Source organism: Coturnix japonica, chromosome 21, assembly GCF_001577835.2.
Source record: "Coturnix japonica isolate 7356 chromosome 21, Coturnix japonica 2.1, whole genome shotgun sequence".
Classification (NCBI taxonomy): Eukaryota; Metazoa; Chordata; class Aves; order Galliformes; family Phasianidae; genus Coturnix; species Coturnix japonica.
Genome location: NC_029536.1, coordinates 4,537,481 through 4,556,046, shown reverse-complemented (window position 1 = coordinate 4,556,046; position 18,566 = coordinate 4,537,481). Strand labels below are relative to the sequence as shown.

General features: G+C 43.9%; 1 protein-coding gene across 3 annotated transcripts in view; it reads right to left on the bottom strand.

Moving 5' to 3' along the window:
- Nucleotides 1–18,566, bottom strand: part of LRRC38 (leucine rich repeat containing 38) — a 67,670-nt gene that overhangs the window by 18,710 nt on the left and 30,394 nt on the right. Inside the window, exons 4-6 of one of the 3 annotated variants that reach the window (XR_004309461.1) lie at nucleotides 5,470–5,537; nucleotides 2,630–2,878; nucleotides 1,212–1,367 (exon numbers count right to left, since the gene is read on the bottom strand). Coding sequence is in view for 2 of the 3 variants with exons in the window: in XM_015882338.2 (XP_015737824.1) it covers nucleotides 5,284–5,537; nucleotides 14,333–15,083 (1,005 nt within the window). In the remaining variant the exon portion in view is untranslated. Of the gene's footprint in view, nucleotides 1–1,211; nucleotides 1,368–2,629; nucleotides 2,879–3,332; nucleotides 5,538–14,332; nucleotides 16,188–18,566 lie in introns of those variants that run through there. The other 2 variants (XM_015882339.2, XM_015882338.2) reach the window with 2 other exon arrangements.

The window sequence follows — 18,566 nt, the reverse complement described above, 5'->3', positions numbered from 1 at the left end:
GCTGGTTGGTGACCCTGCACACAGCAGGGGGTTGAAAAGAGATAATCATTGTGGGCCTTTTCGACCCAGGCCATTCTATGATTCTATGAAATATTTCTCCATCTTCAGTAATAGTTTGTATTGTTAATAACAGCATCTCTATGCACTCGCCCAGCTGACCAAGACAACCATAAGGGATTTATTCTGTCATTTCCTTCCATGACCCAAATTCACATTTGCAGCCAGATCTTGAAAGGATAAAGAGTAATACTTTAACCCACTGCAGATTGCAAACCTAATCTACTCCTAGGAGTAGACAGTCACTCAGTTTGAGAAAAACTGGTGAGCAAAAATAGACCAGAACTGCTTGTCAAATATGCCCATTTTATTTATTCCCTGTTATGAACCATGAAGATTAAATATTATTTCTATTTCTGTAAAGTCTTTCAACACGTGCCCTCATTAAAGAGGGCTTAAACAACAACTCCATGCTATGTCTTGGAACGTCAGATAGCCAGACTGTATCACATTCAGGTTTCAAGCAAAGGTCACAAAGCTGGCTTTACTGCTCAACTCAATCCTATTTTTGCTCTCTGTTGTAGCTAAGGGAAGTCTGTAAGGTGCTGTACAGTGCCTCTATCCCATGTTTTCCTTGGTGGTGGTGAAAGAAAGGGAGAGTCAAAGTCCAACCACTTGTATTCCACAGACATCAGCTTGGAATAATGACCTGAGGTTGGCAAAACAACTGAATCACATCTCACCATCACCATTATCTATATGGGTGTTCCTGACTTTCAGACTTTTTACAACCTATTTGACACACTGGAATCAAAATCAGAATCAAAATAAAGCTTTCCAATAGGCAACTGGTGAGCAACAAGCTTTAAAACTCTACCAGCAACTCTTTCTGTTTGTTACTCATTAAGACTGGTGATTCGCATTGCTGTACCATGTAGAGATAGTACCAAGTTGGATTTATCTTGTTTAAGATGCAGACAAGATATGAAGATACATATAAAGATTCACCACAATGAATCACCATGACTTACCTCCACAGCAAAGCAAATGAGTTGCAGCTAGAGGTCAATACAAACAGGTTACAGCACAAATGACATGATTCCATGGTACCTTCGAGAGGAATTCCTATTCAGAAACTATCCCAAACCCTTTATTTACAGCTTAAGTTAGCAGTGTGCCAGCTAACCACTTGGAAACTGAGTTCATTTACTCACGTAGCGTGTAGGCTGCACATGCTGAATCAGTAAAAAGTCCTGCACAGAGTTGCTCCCATGGGTTTGAAAGTCAGCACAGAGGGACCTCCACTAGGAATGAAGCACTGTCTCAGACTCAGCATCTCCATCAGGCTTCAGCTGTTCCACTGATGCTGTCTACAGGGGTGATAGTTACAGCAAGCTCTAGTATTGTTAGAAACACGCTCCCTCTCTGCTGCACAAGTGTGTGCAACTCTATCCATACTTATAGGTGCTTGCACACAGCCATTCACACAGCAGAAAGACAAGACCATTTTAGGTTGTCCCTAAGTAAGCTGGGCTAAATTTTAGCTCTCAGAGCACAGTGGCTCACCCTGTACTATGCATTTAAGGGAGACAAGCAGTATGCTCCTCTTTAAGAGCTTCCAGAATCATCCCTTCAAGGTGCTTTCCCAATGCATTTTTATGCCACTCCAAAACCAGACCCATTAATGCTCACATCTGAGTAAGAGTCACAGCAGGAATGAAGCTGTCTCAAAAAGATACGGGCTGACTGAGGATGAAATGCTGGGTTTGGACAGTCGCTTCAGGTGATTTTTATTTTAACGTTCCGAGGATTAGACATTTTCTTAACTCAACATGCACACTTTCTAAAAAGTCACTCTGTATCTCAATTACATTATGCAGATTTGCTTTCTTGCACATTTTTGGATCCTCACGCATACCAAACTCCAGCATTTCATCAAGGAGACATATCTGCAGGCAATGTGACAGCTGCTTCCTGGCTCCCTGAGCCTGCAACATTTTATTTGGGTCATGCTTAGTATCTTTCCTCCCCTTTGAAGCAGGTAAAATGTCTGCTCATTTCTGGTAATGGGGGACACCATCACAAAAATTAAGCCATTTCTGAAGAAAATTGTCAAGGAGGACAAACTTGCAACTGCATGTTTACAACAATGCATGGGCAGTGTTTCTTGAGCTAGCAGTGTATTGCACAGGGAGCTAAATTCAGCTCTTACACTTGGCAGCTTCACCAATGGGAGTCACTGCAGTCTGAGTGCAAGCTCATGCACCCCATCCATAGAAGGATCCGTTCACAGGGAGACTTCCCATGCCCATAAAGCTGGAGATGGGGTAACCTCCATGCCACTGCCTTTGTGGAGGAGAATCTGCAGTAATAATGCAGCTCTGGGGACACTTCCTCATCAGTTCTTTTTGCAGGGAATCATTATGGTGATGACCAGTTCTGCAATGAATCAACAGGGGCATGTTTTGTGCTGAAGGTTACGGACCTACTACATACTACTATGTAACTGTTGACGCCTACAATGGATAAATATTCATAACTGGATGAATTCAATACTAATGAATTAGACATTAATCAGCAGCATAAAATATTAATTAAAGTATCTTATCTGGAAAAAAACAAATAAACATACTTTGTGAAATCGCTTTGATGTGATGGAGTGTCCCGAATGGCAGCTTCATAAAGAAAGCTTTACTAAGCCTTGCTCTTCTGCTTGCACTGGGTTATGTGGGTGTCAGCTTGGTCTGTTCCTTGCTGTTCTGAGGGGTGCTAAGCTCCAAATATAATCAGGGCTTTCAGAGCTCTATGCTGGGTTGAACAAAAGGCTACAAACTAAGATCAAATCTAGATCTTCGTTTTGAGGCATCGCAGTAGGATGAACCTGCAAGTAAGAGCAGAACCCAGTCAAAAGAGTTGAGTTTGAGATGTGACCTCTGTAAAATTAGCCAACCTTACAGGATAATGAAACAAAACCACATATTTGTGACCAAAGGAAAGGTACAAATTTGCTGAAGCCTTCACTGGTGCGTCAATGTAAAGCTCGGTAGGACGGATCACTTTAAGTGGATGCAAGCTTTGAGTCCATCAGAAAACTTGCAGCCAAAAAGGTGTGACCCAGTTTCTTGTTCCACCACCGAACAATTTGCACAGCTCTAAATATAAAACTGTTGATAACATATCCATATTTGTTGCACAGGGAGCGTGCTGCATGAACTGTACCAGGCAACAAGTCGTGTATTTCCAACCATACTGCACAATCTCTCCCTTCAATAAGAGAATCAGACGCTGTTTTTCTCTTTATCACACCCAAATACAAATAAACATGAAAGCCCGTGTTGAAATTATAAATATATTTGTGTTGTTTTTAAACATGGCACTACACAGTGAAAATCATGTCATTGCATTCGTCTCGAAAGAATAATAGAAGACAGTATTGATACAGAACATCCTCTCGCTGCCCCACTTCATTCTGTTTCAATGTGATTTTAGAAGTAATAATGTTAACAATGGCAGCATTAAGTCACATTGAATAAGCTGTAGAGCTAACAGAAGTAAACTCTCCCTTGTGTTCCCATTGCAAACACCATAAGCCAATGAAGTAACTCCTGTGATGCCAGCAAAGCCATACTGATGTAGGATCCCATTAGATCTATTCCATAGCTTCTGTTTGAGCCTGATCTACATAGCCCCAATAGAGTGCCCCCTTGTTGCACATCTCAAAGCACTTTAAAATGATGAACGGTTACTACGATCTTCATTTTATAGGTGGGAAAATGGAGGCACAGACAGAAAGAGGGATTTGCTGAAAGTCTTTTAGGATCAGGAACCACAGCCAGGTGCCCCAAGCCCTAACCCTGCACCATTGGACCACGCTGCTCCTCAACACACAGTGCAATGTGCTCCTGTCTGCTGGGGCAATCAGCAAAGCTGATACAAGAGATCTGGAACCAAGTGTCCATAAAAGACTTACATTAACTGAGCTAGGCAATGTTATAACTGGAGTGGGTTTCTTTAAGAACTACTATAGTGTTTGCAGTAGTTTAATAGATGCTACGCTAATCAGCTCTTTTATAATAGCACACGGTCCTTAGATTGTTTATCCCTATGCTATTTCTTACCTTTAAGCCCTCCCAGCTATTCTAGATAATATTTGAAATACACTGAGCTTTAAAAAAATATTTCCATTACAAATATTTTAAAAATATACTTATCCTAAAAAGCTGCCCGGCACTATTCCAAAAATCCCTTGTAATAAATGTCATTTTTTAATTTGTTTTAACAAAAATAACTACTGTTATATAGTAGAGCTCAAGTTCTGACAAATCTATAGCACAGTCAGAAATAACTTGGGCCAGATTCCACTCTTGTTTATGCAGTTAGAATCATGGTGTTCAATTCATCTGGTTTAATCCAGCATAACCAGAAGCAGAATATAGCCCTTAGTGTTTTAAAATAACTAAGCAGGCTGAACACTGCAACAATTACTTGTGCCTAGCGTTACACAGAAGGGAATTCCTTTATTCCATTGCAACTGAAAATGCAGAGGAAGGCTGCAGTTCGTATCTTTGCCATAGCCAAGGAGGTGTCAGGCAGCTGCAATGGATGACTCAGAGATTCAGATCCACAACCACATTTTGCCTGTAGAAAAGGAAATTTTGGCTGAATGTCTGCAACTGCTGTCAGTCATTAAAAGAAGGATGAGTGTTTAGAGAGAAGACTCGTGGAGAGAAAGCGCCAACCTTCCTATGCTTTCCACTGTGTTTTGTTACTCAGAAAGTTGTGTGAGCTTGCTAGAATCTCCCATTAATTCAATGCAGGAAAGACATTCTTAAATTGCATCTCGATTCCCAGCTGAGCTGCCTCCCCCTATCCAGCCCTTTTCCAAGTGCACATTTAAAACAAGCTACTAAGTGCTTACAGGACCTGCATCTGATCAGAAGGACGGTGTGGAAGCTGATGGTCTTTTAAAACACTGCAATGTTTTTATTTCTTTCTCCTTTCTCCCTTTTCCTTCTGGCCTTCAAACTTAAATGCAACGTTTGACTTAACGATGACAGAAATTAATCTGCTCTCATTGCATCAGGTTATATATGCAAGTAAAACTAACAGTCTCAGCTGCAAACTGTTGATTCCTACCTGTGACCTTCATGAAATTAGTGTGGAACCTTAATACATTGGTTTAATCTAATCATGTCTAAAACTTGTAGTCTGGTTTTCTTCCTAGACTTTGGCTGCTGATCTACCATTAGTTTATAAACCAAGGAAATTTAAGTACACAGACTAAGTTCAGTCCTCACTGTCGTCTTCATCATCATCGTCATCTTTACTGGGAGCACATCTTTGGAAGCAGTGCACTAGAGTTGCTAGGAAGAAGCTTGATAGAATTGCAGCAATGGAGACTGCGACTCCAGAGAAGATGATGATAAAAAGGTCCGTCAATGACAAACTAAATTTGCATTCACTAAAGCTGACCTCAGATAATTCATTCAGAAAGATTCTTCTATTTTCTACAGGCAGGGAACACTGGATTTCATGGAGACCTGCAAAGAAGAGGAGAGGGAAACAAATCAGAGGAATATTGATGAAACCATCTGTTGCTCTGGACAAAGAACGAATGCCTGAGGAAAATGTTTGAAGGGTTATTTCCAGGCTTAGGAATTTGTATGAAATTCAGGAAAAATAAAAGAACAAAATTTGACGCTATCCAAAAGCCATTCCACAGCCCTCTGGAGCATCCTCCCATTACACTGGTCCATTTTTACTCTTTCAGGTGATGGTTTTAAATTGAGACAGGGGAGGTTCAGGTTGGATTTTAGGAGGAAGTTTTTCCCCCAGAGGGTGGTGTTGCACTGGAACATGTTGCCCAAGGAGGCTGTGGATGCCCCATCCCTGCAGGCATTCAAGGCCAGGCTGGATGTGGCTCTGGGCAGCCTGGGCTGCTGGTTGGTGACCCTGCACACAGCAGGGGGTTGAAACCAGATGATCATTGTGGGCCTTTTCAACCCAGGCCATTTTATGATTTTATGATTCTACAATGTGATCTGGAGCTGTTACTGCTGAACACAGGATGCATCTACACCAGGAGGCCCAGGAACATTTCCCTACTAATGCTTCCGAGCACACATTCTGACTCCAAAAAGGGATAACAGGGATATTGAATTTCCTTCTGTACTTCGGTGCCTTCTACACCTTATTTTTTTACCCATATACACAACTACAGCTGCCCTTTTCTTCTGGTCAAAATGACAACTTAGGTTTAACGGGTGCTCATTTGACTCTGACCTCTTTCAACCTTTCCTCTCCAACTCTTCAGCAGATAGGCCAACTAACAGATATTATGCCTCGCTGCACTGCAGAAGGACGCCTAGAGCCATGATCTTCATAGTGAAAGCAAAAATGTCCAGATCTAAGAAATGGTGAGGAATATAATATGGTTGTAGCTCACTGCATATCCCCAGATACCTCATTTACAAGAGGGGAAATAGGGAGAGTATAGAAATAGGGCTAGAATGGAACAAACACTGAAGGAATCAAGTCTGTATCGCCGTTAACAAGACAGCTTTTATATCTGCTGCTGAGGATATGAATGTAAAGAGAAAATGTGAGAAATGTGCTTTAGTGATGTGAGAAGTGCTGCTGGTTTACTGGACTCACATTGCTCTTTGACTGCATTGCTGTGTGTGCAGGGCATGGCAGGTTTCCATTGCACAGCAAAGCACCAGCACTGTGCTACTCTGCAGAAGAGATGGTGCCTCTGCTTTATGATTTTCATTTGCCTTGTGGTTGAATTGCTACAGCACATTAGGTTTTATTACAAACCCCAGGCTTCTAGCACTAGTGGTGCAAACCTGACTGCTTACCTGGATGCAGCCCAGCTCTTATGCTGATGTGACAGGGAGCTTTAGCCAAGCCAGTGAGGGATTCTTTATCACCCTGACTTACACGGCCCTGTAATGATGATTAACTTACTAAATTTTGATTCTTAAAGCCATTTTCTATCTGCTTTATCTCCCTATCTCCCTGCAGTTCTGCTGCTGGCTTCTCTTTTCATGCTCTTCTCTCCCACAACGTAACAAAAGCTGCCAGCAGAACAGGACAGCAGTCAGCCTGCCCAAGGCTGCACAGCTTCCTCTAGGCAGGCTGCCACCTGAACACAAGCAACCTTCTTCCTCCGAGCCCGGAGCACGGCAGATGGTGCAGCAATGTGCTCTGCAGCCCTCTGAACCCCCCCGGCCTGGAAGGTGGAGGATCCTCCTGCTTTCAGACATCCTCCAAGACTGCTGGAAATGGGGAACCTGCAGCATTCGGATTTATCTCGTGTCTTGTAGACAGGCTGCCATACTGGAGCCCCGGAGCGTGACTGTGCCTGCACAGATGGAAGAAGAAGAACACACTCCTGCACTGCACAGCTCGTGATAGAGCTCCCTGTACAAAGCTTTCTTCTGTGAGATGTTGGGGTTGGCAGCACCACGTCCTTATTGTCCTCAGAATAGAAACTCAAAGGGGAAATAGGAGAGATGAGCCAAAGAGGATGAGGATGGTTACCTTTCTGTGCTTCAGTCCATGGGAAATAAAGGAGAAGTGACAAACACTGGGCTCAGACAACAAGCAAAAAAGTTCCCTTTAAAACAGAGTAATAAAAGCACTTACTGCTATTGCATAGAAACAGCAAGAAAATGTCTATAAGCTACTGAACATTTGCCTGAAGTTCCTGGCTAATAGGGAAAGGTCATTGAATGTTTTGACAGAAAAGCCAGGTCCAAGTGAATGTACTGCCTCAAATTCCATTTCCTTACGGCAAGTACAAGAAAAAGCAGCTTTCTACACCAGCTGTGGAACAAACCATTAATGAGTGGTAGATCTTAGACCAACTGCAAAGCAGCTGAGCCCTGCTCTCAGCACGCCTGAAGACAGACTGCACAGGTGAATCAATTACAATTACTTTACCTATTCTGGACTGTTGGTGCTCCTGGATGCTTTCATCTAACATCACAGTACATAGAATGCAAGTAGAAAAGTACCTGCAACATACCAAGTCACTTAGAGGGTATTTCTTGCTATGAGAATCAGTGTATTGTAAGAGTTTTGAGTCGGATTAGACAATAAAAGGATAAAAAAGCTCTTCTCTCTCCATGCAGCACTGGGTAATGAAATCTAGGTCATGTTCCCATAGAAAGAGATAAGAAGGGAGTTTTCTACTCTCTTCATTCTCCACAGTGTGCTACCCGAGCCTCACCTTTATGAAGAATTCATTTTGAAACTAATTGATATCAATAAGCAAAATACAGCATCAGAAATCAGAAGCAGCTGTATCCTACTGACCCAAGGAATGTCTCCATCCAAAGCAGATGCAGTCAGTGTTAGACCAGGCTTCCCTCTGCATACATGAATGTATCACAATACGAAGGCTGTGCACCAAAACCACTTCATCTGCTTTCTTCCACAGCTGATGTCCTATGCTCCACCTGTCCCACTACCCCCATGTCCAGCAATAGATCCCATTTTGTTCCTTGCTCAGGCAGCAAGTAATCCCACGTCATTTCACAGCCTCTAAACACCCCACGCCACTTCCAGTGCCATCTGACCTTAGTCACTCATGTTGACCTTTGTAATATAATTAACATTATTTTTCATTATATATATATATATATTCATTTAATTCTGTAGAACCCATCCAACTTATTCCTTAAAATTCAGCCAGGCTTCTTGCAAAGGGCATCACCAAGAAGTCTAATATTCAGCGCTTGCCTGCAGCTAGAAACCCTTTGATGACAGTTATATATATCTCCCTGATTCCACAACACGTTTGAAGAGTCACCAAACAAATCTGTAAATGAAATAACAAGTGTGAGCATGTTATAAATACAGAGCTTATGTTATTTTGGTCAGGGTCACTGCATTATCTGCAGCAACCCCAGCTGTCTCAAGGACAATGTCACACGCTCTGTCTTTCTGCTATGTCATCTGAAGAAGCCCACGCAGGACAGTGGCAATGTAGTTGTAATGCAGATGTAATGCACTGTTTGCTTTTAACATAGGAATGCTTTGAAGTCCCACTCAAGGGACGGGTGTTAGGTTTTATACAGGCACTGAAGGCTGCAGAAATGAGATACAAACATGGGAACAGGTCGCTTAATGGGGGAACTGTGAAATTGCTGAGGCTCTGGAACAAGAAAGCAGATACAGTTCTTTACAGACTGTAATGATAACTACAGTGATCTTTCTGTCTCAAGAAAAAACAGAAACAAAAACCAGCCGCCAACCCCCATTAACATTAGGATTTGTAGCTGTGATTCAACCGTGTTCATCATAAGAACTGCTGGACCATTAAGCTTTCAGTGGTGCATTGGCTCAACCACTGATTGCGTTCCAATTACCTGCCCTTGCATCTAACGTGAGGTTTTCCTACACATTTTGACCACTGACATCTTTTGAGTGGTGCCTTTGTTTCATGTTCCTTTGCTTAGACACAAGCAGCATCACGTATCACTTACCCAGGTCAGCCTGACATCTTAAGCACTCTGTGTGCGTTTGCTTCCTTATAACACCTATGACTTCTTAATACCTCTGCAAACTGAATGTTTTATGGCATAGCTTCTGAAAGGAACAGGCTGCCCAAGGAGGCTGTGGATGCCCCATCCCTGCAGGCATTCAAGGCCAGGCTGGATGTGGCTCTGGGCAGCCTGGGCTGCTGGTTGGTGACCCTGCACACAGCAGGGGGTTGGAACTGGATGAGCACTGTGGTCCTTTTCAACCCAGGCCATTCTATGAGTCTATGATTTGCCCTTTTGGTTGGAATTCAGCTGCTCTCCCAAATCACTGACTGCAGTTTTCACACACTTGAAATGTTTGAATGTGGCGTTTAATTTCTTGTATGGTATTTTGCCCCCAGCTATAGCTCTCCTTAGTCTACTTAAACATCATCGCTGATGTAATAGATGTATTACTAAATGGTGAGAGAGGCATTGCCTCTGAAGAGAGATGGAATTTCATTAAAGTCAGCCTCGAGCTACCAGAAAAGTAAGGCTTCATTTTTTTAATGGTCAAATGCTCCAGAGTTTCCTACATTGATATTAGAAGGTGCTCGACACTTTGCTTCAATGTCTGAAGATCAAGTTTAACATCAGGTGCCACGCTGCAAATGTTGTCCTCGTGTCTTGAAATCTGTGAACGATGGATGTACTCCAAAGATCCTTATGATGGAAGAAATAAGAGTGAAAAGCCAGGGGCAGTCAGATCATTTTACTGAAAATGACTAGGATATCAATGTGATATATATATATTTATGTATGGATATATATAGAAACAGATCTGTCGCGCTTGTTAGGGATTCTTATTCCTGTTAGGAACAGAAGAAAAGCTTCTGAATGGGCAGTCTTAAGGCCCTCAGTTCCTATCCAAAAACTGGATATAAAGTTCCGTCCCAGTGATGTGCCAACATGTGCGTGTTTTCTTTAATTTACTGAATACATTCATTTAATAGCATACATTACATTGGAATGGGATTAGAAAAGGATCCTGAGAGCCAAGAGACGATCACTTTATAGCCCAGCCTTTGTAAGGTGACTTACAAAGACCATCCCACGCTCACTGCACTGATTCACTTCTGAACCTCCCAAGTACTGCTGAATTCAGTTGAGTTTCCAGCTCAAGAAGCCACTGCCAAATCCCACTGTTACCAGTCCCACTGCCACCAGTTCCACTGCCACTATTCTCACTGCCACCAGTCCCATCGCCACTGGGAAAAAAGAAGCAAAAAGAGAGAAATGAGGGCAAAATGAAGGAAAGGAGGCACTACAGTCACATGCTAAAGAATATTCAAGTGCTAATTAAAAATCATGTTAAAAATGTATTTGTCATTAGCGAACAAGGTGAAGGTGGTTACCAACCACATCCCAAACGTGGTTCTGTTTTCAAGTATGATGAAAGTTCCCTTATTAATCTCTTTCTCATAAATATAAGACCTGCTTTCTTAAAGCAGGCACAGCACTGAGTTTAACAGCAAAACCTTTAGTGCAGCAGCAAATCTGGCATGTGCCTTTTTCATTGCCAATTAATGCTTCGGTTAGAAATTCAGGCTGGAAAAAGAAATACCTTCCAATGATGCAGCTCCTAGCTGTCTGTGTGCACAACAAGGCAGATTTGCAAAGGCAGCAGAGCTGTGATGAGGCTTTCCAGGCAGCTGGGCAGACAGGTCAGCAAAGTTGGAGATTTACATGCTTTCTTTGGGACTGTGCCAGAAAGAAAAGGGACCTGGCTGTTGTGAGACTAATGAGCTGAAGCTTTTGTTCAGACCTCCCAGTTCTCCCATAGGCCTTAATGGCAGAGGTAGAGAATTTCAGGATCAATTAGTGAGATTTCAGTTCCCGTTGACAAAACTCTGATTTTTAAAGCAACTTGGTATTTCTTCTGCAAAAAACAAAGGCAGGGTTTGACCAACGTGATATGATACTGCAGTGCTAAGATTCAAAGGTGCAACAGCAGCTGGTTACAGCTTGAGTGATTTCTCTTAGACATGCAGACGGAGCAGATTAAACTATTCTAAGTGTCATTTAAAGTGAAGAACCGAAACAAGCTCTCAAAGCACAAGCCTGGAAGTCCATTTTCCCAGCCATTCTACCTTCTGCTTGCTGTTTTCAGTACTGAGGCTGCAGGGACCACTGTGCCACAGCAACACTTGCAAACTGCAGTCCTGAATTCTCACTTTATCCACGGGGTGGCTGGAGCGTGTTTCTCTTAATCTTCCATAGAACCACAGAATCATTCAGGTTGGAAAACATCACTAAAATCACTGAGTCTGACCCCAACCCACCTCATTGTGCCCACTGCCCACATCCCTCAGTGCCACATCTCCACACTGGACACAGGGATGAGACCCCCTCACTCCTCAGGCAGCTGTGCCAATACCTCACTTTGGCACATCCTTTCTAATTCAGAAGCATCCCAAGCAGAAAATACACGACGGTTCATAGAGCCTTTGGCTTCTTTGCAGCTCTTTGTGCTTTTCATGAAGGGCTGGGGATCCCCAGTGCAAGTTACTGTCATTCACCCTTCTCTATTCTTTCCCTTCTCAGTAAATCCAGGTCACAGTGTTTGTCATTTGACGTCTGGGGAGTGTCAGTCTGTCACAAAACTATTCTGTAGTGTTAATCACAGCATATTCTTCAAGAAAACCAACAGAAGAAAAGCACCAATCAACCTCTTTCTTCGTCCTCCCCTTTTCCTTTCCTATAGGCCATGCTATGGAAATGCTTTTTGCAGCATTATAAAAGTATATAGCCAAGGTAAGTAAGTACTTTCCTTGGGCCCTGGAAATGTATTCCAGTCTTTTTCTTTGGCAGTGTTTCCAGACAATGCTGCTGCCCTACTTTTCTGCATTTGCTGCACGGATGAGTATCTCCAGCCATCCAGCAGCAATGGGAGCAAGCAGGGAGCAGCAGGGTGAGCCTTGGGAGCTGCTCCCCCCATCCCTGCTGGGGAAGATGTGACACCCCCAGAAATGCCACGTGAAGGGTTGTACAAGGCATGACCAACAAACAACAGAGTCCTGGGTTTATCCTTCAGTGTACAGGCACTGAGCACATGTGGGCTGCAAAGAGCTCAGCAGCCCCGTGCCCATAGTAAGTGCAATGCAAAGCATTGCTGAGGTCAGGATGGGAAGGGAGAAATGGACCTGAGAAATAACCATGTGAATGGTTGCTCCTTCCCTCCCTCCTTCTCTTGCTTTGAAAGATCAGGGTGGGCTGGTAATTGTTTGGCTGTATGGTTGAAATGCAGCTTCCATGACTTTGGATGTGATGAAATACTGAAGCAGCTGGGGATCACTTGAGATCTGCAGACATATAAAGTTCAGATGAGCACTGATGGGAGAGAAAGGAGAGATGGGGTGGGAAAGACTCTTTCAAACTGAACAGACTCAGTGCGGGTGGAGGGGAAGGAGCTACAAGTTCATAAAAGGAAGGTGAGCATGTGGAAGGGAAGAGTGGCTGAGGGCCAGTGTGAGAAAGGTAAATGCTTTGGTCAGAAAGAACTTCAGCTGGGGCACAGGGGAATGTGGGAGAACAGCAGCGAGTTTGGTTGGAAAAGGGGAAAATGGGGAAAGAGGGGGAAAAGGGGAAAGGGGGGAAAGAGAAAGGAGAGAGGGGAGAGGGGAAAGGAGAGAGGGGAGAGGGGAAAGGAGAGAGGGGAGAGAGGAGAGGGGAAAGCATCAATCATGTGGACGGAAAAAATCCATCATGTTTTCCTCAAATTACTTCTTCCTTACAATAGACATATATATATTTTTAAACAGCTAAGAATATTTAGGGCAACCCAGCTGAGTATAATAAAAGTTGCCACTGAAGGTCAACAGCACAGAAAGAGCTTGAAAAAGTGATTGCAAATGGATGATTGAGGGAAGGAAGAACTCCTCCTATATCTGGAGCTAAGAGAACAGTTCCCTGACCTCAGCCCATTCTCTCCAGCTCTTCTCCCATGTCCCTTTACCCCTCACCATCTCCTGCACAGACAGTCCCCAGGCACAGCCCAGGCACCACAGCTTTCCTGCACCCCCATGTCCCCATGGCAGCCCTTACATTGTCCCTTCTGTGAGCAGCAGGGCAGCTTGAAAGCAGCACTGGATGCCCTGGTGCTTGTTGGGTGGAGTGAACTGCGAGGAGATCTGCTAAAGCTGGATCAGAAGCTTTGGGGTCGGATGGGAAACATGGAGCGAAAGCTCTACACGTGGCAGCCTTAATACTTCTTTATTTTGTTCCCAATGCTTTTCTGAAAATGACTAGCTCAGATTCCAGAATCGCATACCCTGCACTGAGGATGTCCCAGAGTGTTTCCATTTATTCCTAATACTGGAAAAGCACCATAATCGAAATACCAAACAGGGTTTCAGAGCATCACAATAAAATAATCCCTGAAAAGGGCAGACAGCCACAGCTGTATAAAACTGGGATTTAAGTCTCCTGTAGCAGCTTTATGGCTGATCAGGAAAATGAGAGAAAGCTCAGTTTTCCTAAGGAGCTGGCACAGGATATTCAGCTGTTCAAAGGGCTCATTGTGGAATGTATTTACCGGGAAGAAACCGATGTCTGGAAGAGAATCAGCTCTGGGTACAACGGATTTGAAAAGGCTCCTTCAGTGCCCATGCAACTTCAGCCTCTAAATCAAAACTATTTATTGCTTAACAGGGAGGAGGACCCGCCGCTAAAAAGAAACCAACACCATTTTAATAGACTCATTTGTTGGAAGCATGCAATTACAGCTTGACCAAAAGGCAGTTGGGGTCACTGCAGGCAGGATGCACAGCCAGCCCTCCAAGACACACACACATACAGAGCTTTACCTTTCTGAAGCTTAGAGGCATTGTCCTGGATCCAGCTGAAAAGATTGGCAAAGTCACAGTCACAGACCCACGGGTTGCCCTCCAGCCGGATGGTCCGCAGGGAGGGAAGAGCTTCAAGGGCTGCCACGTTGAGGCTCTGTAAGTTATTGTCATTCAGTTCTAACACTTGAAGCTGTTCCAGGTTCTCAAAGGCAGCTTCGTCCACATCCACCAGGTTATTGTTTCCCAAGCTGAGTTTTATCAGTTTTTCTGCCGATTTGAATATCCCGGCTTCGAGCTGTGTTAAATTGTTGTAGCTTAAGTCTAAATACACCAGTTTGGTAGAACTGCTAAAAGTGCCCTCTTCTAAAGAGGTGAGGGAGTTATTCCTGAAGTCCAAGTAGACCAGGTCTCCATAAAATATAAAGAAATCAGCTGGTATCGCCTGGATGTTGTTATCAGCTATAAGAAGTTTCCGTACATCCAATGGAAACGGATTGGGAACACTGGGGAGTCCTTGATCCCGGCAGTCTATGGTGTGGTAGTCCATACAGCTACAGACAGCAGGGCAAAGATGACCCGCAGGTATAAAGAGCAGGCAGACAAAGAGAGCAAAAGGTAGAAGGCAGAGAGGAAAGCATGGCCACATCGTCAAGGATTCGGAAGCTGTGATGAGCACCACTCCTATGAGAAAGACATTTTGCTGAGCTGAGCAGCGGTGCCTGGTACTTGTGTGTGTGTGTGTGATTGTATCCAGGAGATCACATATCATCACAGATCCGATGGCAGCACGGTGGGGAGGGGGAGGGAGGGAGAGGCTGAAGGCAAGAGGGAGGCAGGCATATGTGAGGATTTACACTGCCAGAGAATGATAATGCTGCACGATGCGAGGGAGGGAGCGATGATTGGGTAAAACCGAGGACCTTTCAAAGGACTCCCTTGCTTTTGTGAGCTAAAAAAAGCTGAGAGCCTGTTTGCATATTTGCTGCATATTCCGGCAGACGGGAAATCACATCACAGTGATACCCCCAGAAATGCAGGTGAGGGGTGGCAGGCACCCAACTGACTGCCGTGCACTCTGTGATTCCTAAAGAGGCAGCAGAAGGGCAGCAAGGGGGGACCAAAGGCAAGGAACAGCAGCTGTACCTGGAAGCCTTCTCAGCCCTTAGAGCAAGGACATTAACATTACTTCAATATGACTCATTTATCTTTTAACCAAGGAGCTTAATCTGTGGCTGCAAGGAATCTGGTCTCAGAAATGAAGGTGGTTTGTTTCCTGTTTTAATGAGCAGGGCAGTTACTTTCTGCGATGGCATTAGGAACGTCCTTCAGGTTGTACAGCAGAACAAACTGGCTCAGACCTTCACTAGGTCAAAGAGAAAATGGTGATTCTGATTTAAGGTCATTTCCTAACAGTTCAGAGCATCTCTCATTCAGAATAAAGGTACACAGCATAAACTCATGTTCGATGTGTAAGGGAGGAACTTAGCAAAGAATGTTGGGGCGATCCTCATGCAGAACTGATGCCTTGTAACCTGTGAACTCCACGTTTTGCAAACACTTCTGCTGTAATTTACGCTTTTGCATCCCTCTCTAACTCAATTAGGTCCTTAGGTCAGAGATAAAGCTGCTCCTGTCACCTGTCAGTAAGCAAAACTGACCTGCCATCTTGCTGTAACAATGTGCTTAACTTGACACAGAAGATGGATCTTGGTGAAGTCATCCACCTGCAGGATGGAAGGGTCCCCCTGTGCAGACCTTTATTTTTCCCTTTATGAAGCACACGGAATCAGACCCTGACATTTTCTCTTCGAAGATGTCTCAGTCTTGTTATGCCTGTTTCACAGATGGGAGACTACAGACAGCAAGGCACAATCTGTGAAAGATCCAAGAACATATTAGTGGCAGAGGTAGGAACGAGACCGAGCTTCCCTGCCTTGAAGCCCTTGTTCAAACTCCTTTTGATAAGAAAAGGACCTTCCTGCTGCCCGTGTGTTTCCTTTATGCCTATTCCTTCCTCAGCTATCACTTACTTCTGTACCTCATCTGTTTCCCTCACAGAACTGAAATTCTCTTTAATCTTTCTGAAGCTGCGCTCGCTTGCCAGACATCTCAGGCAATTTTGCACAACACAAAGGAGATTCTGAAAAGCCTTCTATCTAATGAGATATTAAAGCTTTACCTCTTTAATCTTTCATTTGTATGTCAGATACAGTAACCTATATGACTATAGGAGGGGCCCAGCTGCTGTCTGCTGTGAGCACAGCACCCTCTTGTGCCCCATGGACCACTTTTCTCCTGCAAGAAGCTACCAGCAACTCCGAAGGACCACAGAGTGGTTGGAGTTGGAAGGGACCCTCAAAGCCATGTGGTCCAACTGGATCTGTAGAGTGTTGCTGGTACTATAGCATGGCAAGCAGCAGGGAACAAAAAGCACATCCATCTGCTTGCTGAGTACACTAAGAAATCGCTTTGGAGAAGGAATGGCATCTTTTGCATTGAAACTTCCAGCCCTCCTCTTATGGGAGCTCCCAACGTCCTAAAACGAATTGAGTAATGGAAGAAAGAACAATCGTGGTACAGACACACAGGAAGGATTCAGATGTCTCAGCTAAGAAATCATTACTTATAAAAGACTGAAATAGAAAACTGTCCATCCTCATTCGGATTTGTGAACAGCTAATTAAGCATATTCTGCTGGGGAGGAAGTTATTATTCCAGGCTTATGCTTTGCTGAGCTGAGGTATGCGTCACATCCCTGGCTGCTGTTCCAGGTGCATGTAACCACTGCAGAGGGTTTTCCTCATGATCAGACATTAGGGATATTTATCACTTTGGCATCACAATGTTATTCCTGAGAAATACCTTCCCCTGCTGTGGCCATGTGATAGGTTGTTATGAATGCAGTCACCTTTGGACTGTTCTCCCTCTGATCTTCTAATAAAAAAAGAACCAAAAAGAACCAAAAAGAGGGTATACTCCCTTGTCTTACAAAAGAACAATAGAAACTGTGAAGCGAAGCTTGCATTATACCTGCCCAGTCCTTGCTGCAGCTGTTGCTGCCATCAGCTGGGAGGGAAATCACATCAATATTAATCAGTGTGACAGCAGCACTGATTGAATTTGAAAACTTGAGACACTGCAGTTCAGCAGCCAAACGAGAGCAGCCTAAACCCATCAGAACACCTCCATCAGCTGCGGGGATGATGTGGCTGTAAGAGACATGTGGTCACCATCCTACTGCCAACCATTTACCATCACTAAAGCACTCACAGGGGAAGGACCGGTGTAAATGATGGTTCTTTCCCCCGCCAGGACGGAGCTGGTATCCAGATGCTGCCCTGCAATCAGCTGCTTGCCACAGCTGCATGCTGGCCCAATGCTATCACAATGTAAAGCAAATCAAAGATAATTAAAAGTGAAATTAAAAGTGAATTAAAAGGGAAAATTCAAACAGATACGTTGATGCATATCCACTGCCAATTAGGTTTGAGATCAACTTGGGATGAGGCAGGTATGACCTGGGATGGCCATTCTCACATGGAATAAAGCCAGTAAAGCTGGACCCCAATATGCTCCCAAACACCATTCTGGTCTGCCGAGATCTGAAAGCCCTAAGTTTAATTCAGCTCTTGTGAAAAGCTGAGTAGAACACGACTTTTAACCCTACTGCCATCATAAACACAGCACGTGTGCTTAAAAAGACAGGAAAGTGATGACTCTGGGGAACTAATTTCCTCCATATTGTGTGTTCACAACATAGAGAGCAATTGGTGACCCTCCATCAAAGCATCCTGAGCGGAACGTGTCCCTGTGCAGTGCAGCTGAGCAGTGGGTAGGGGACAAGTGGTGTCTGTGCTGGGAAATGGAGGCAAAAAACAATGCCATAGAGGAAGGAAAACAAGAAATGATTCTGGAATGCACAGGAAACAAATCTGTATTGTTTGAGCAGGGCTTGCATTGTTATCTGTACTCTGCACCACCTAGGAAACACTTCTTTGTTCAGCAAATGGACCTGCAAGCAATTAGAACAGTCGACAGCTGATGTTGATACACACATAATATGTAGCTTCGGAGTTTAAAAGTCTTTCCATTCATTTCACTCAGCAGGGATTAAAAAAGGACTCCAGTTCATTCATTTGTAACATTAACGGGCTGAATGTCCTTTGCAAACCAAAGGAGATTGTGCATGTGTGAAGATCTTATGCAAATTCAAACCAAATACACACCCAGCAAGAAAACAGTTCCACTTACA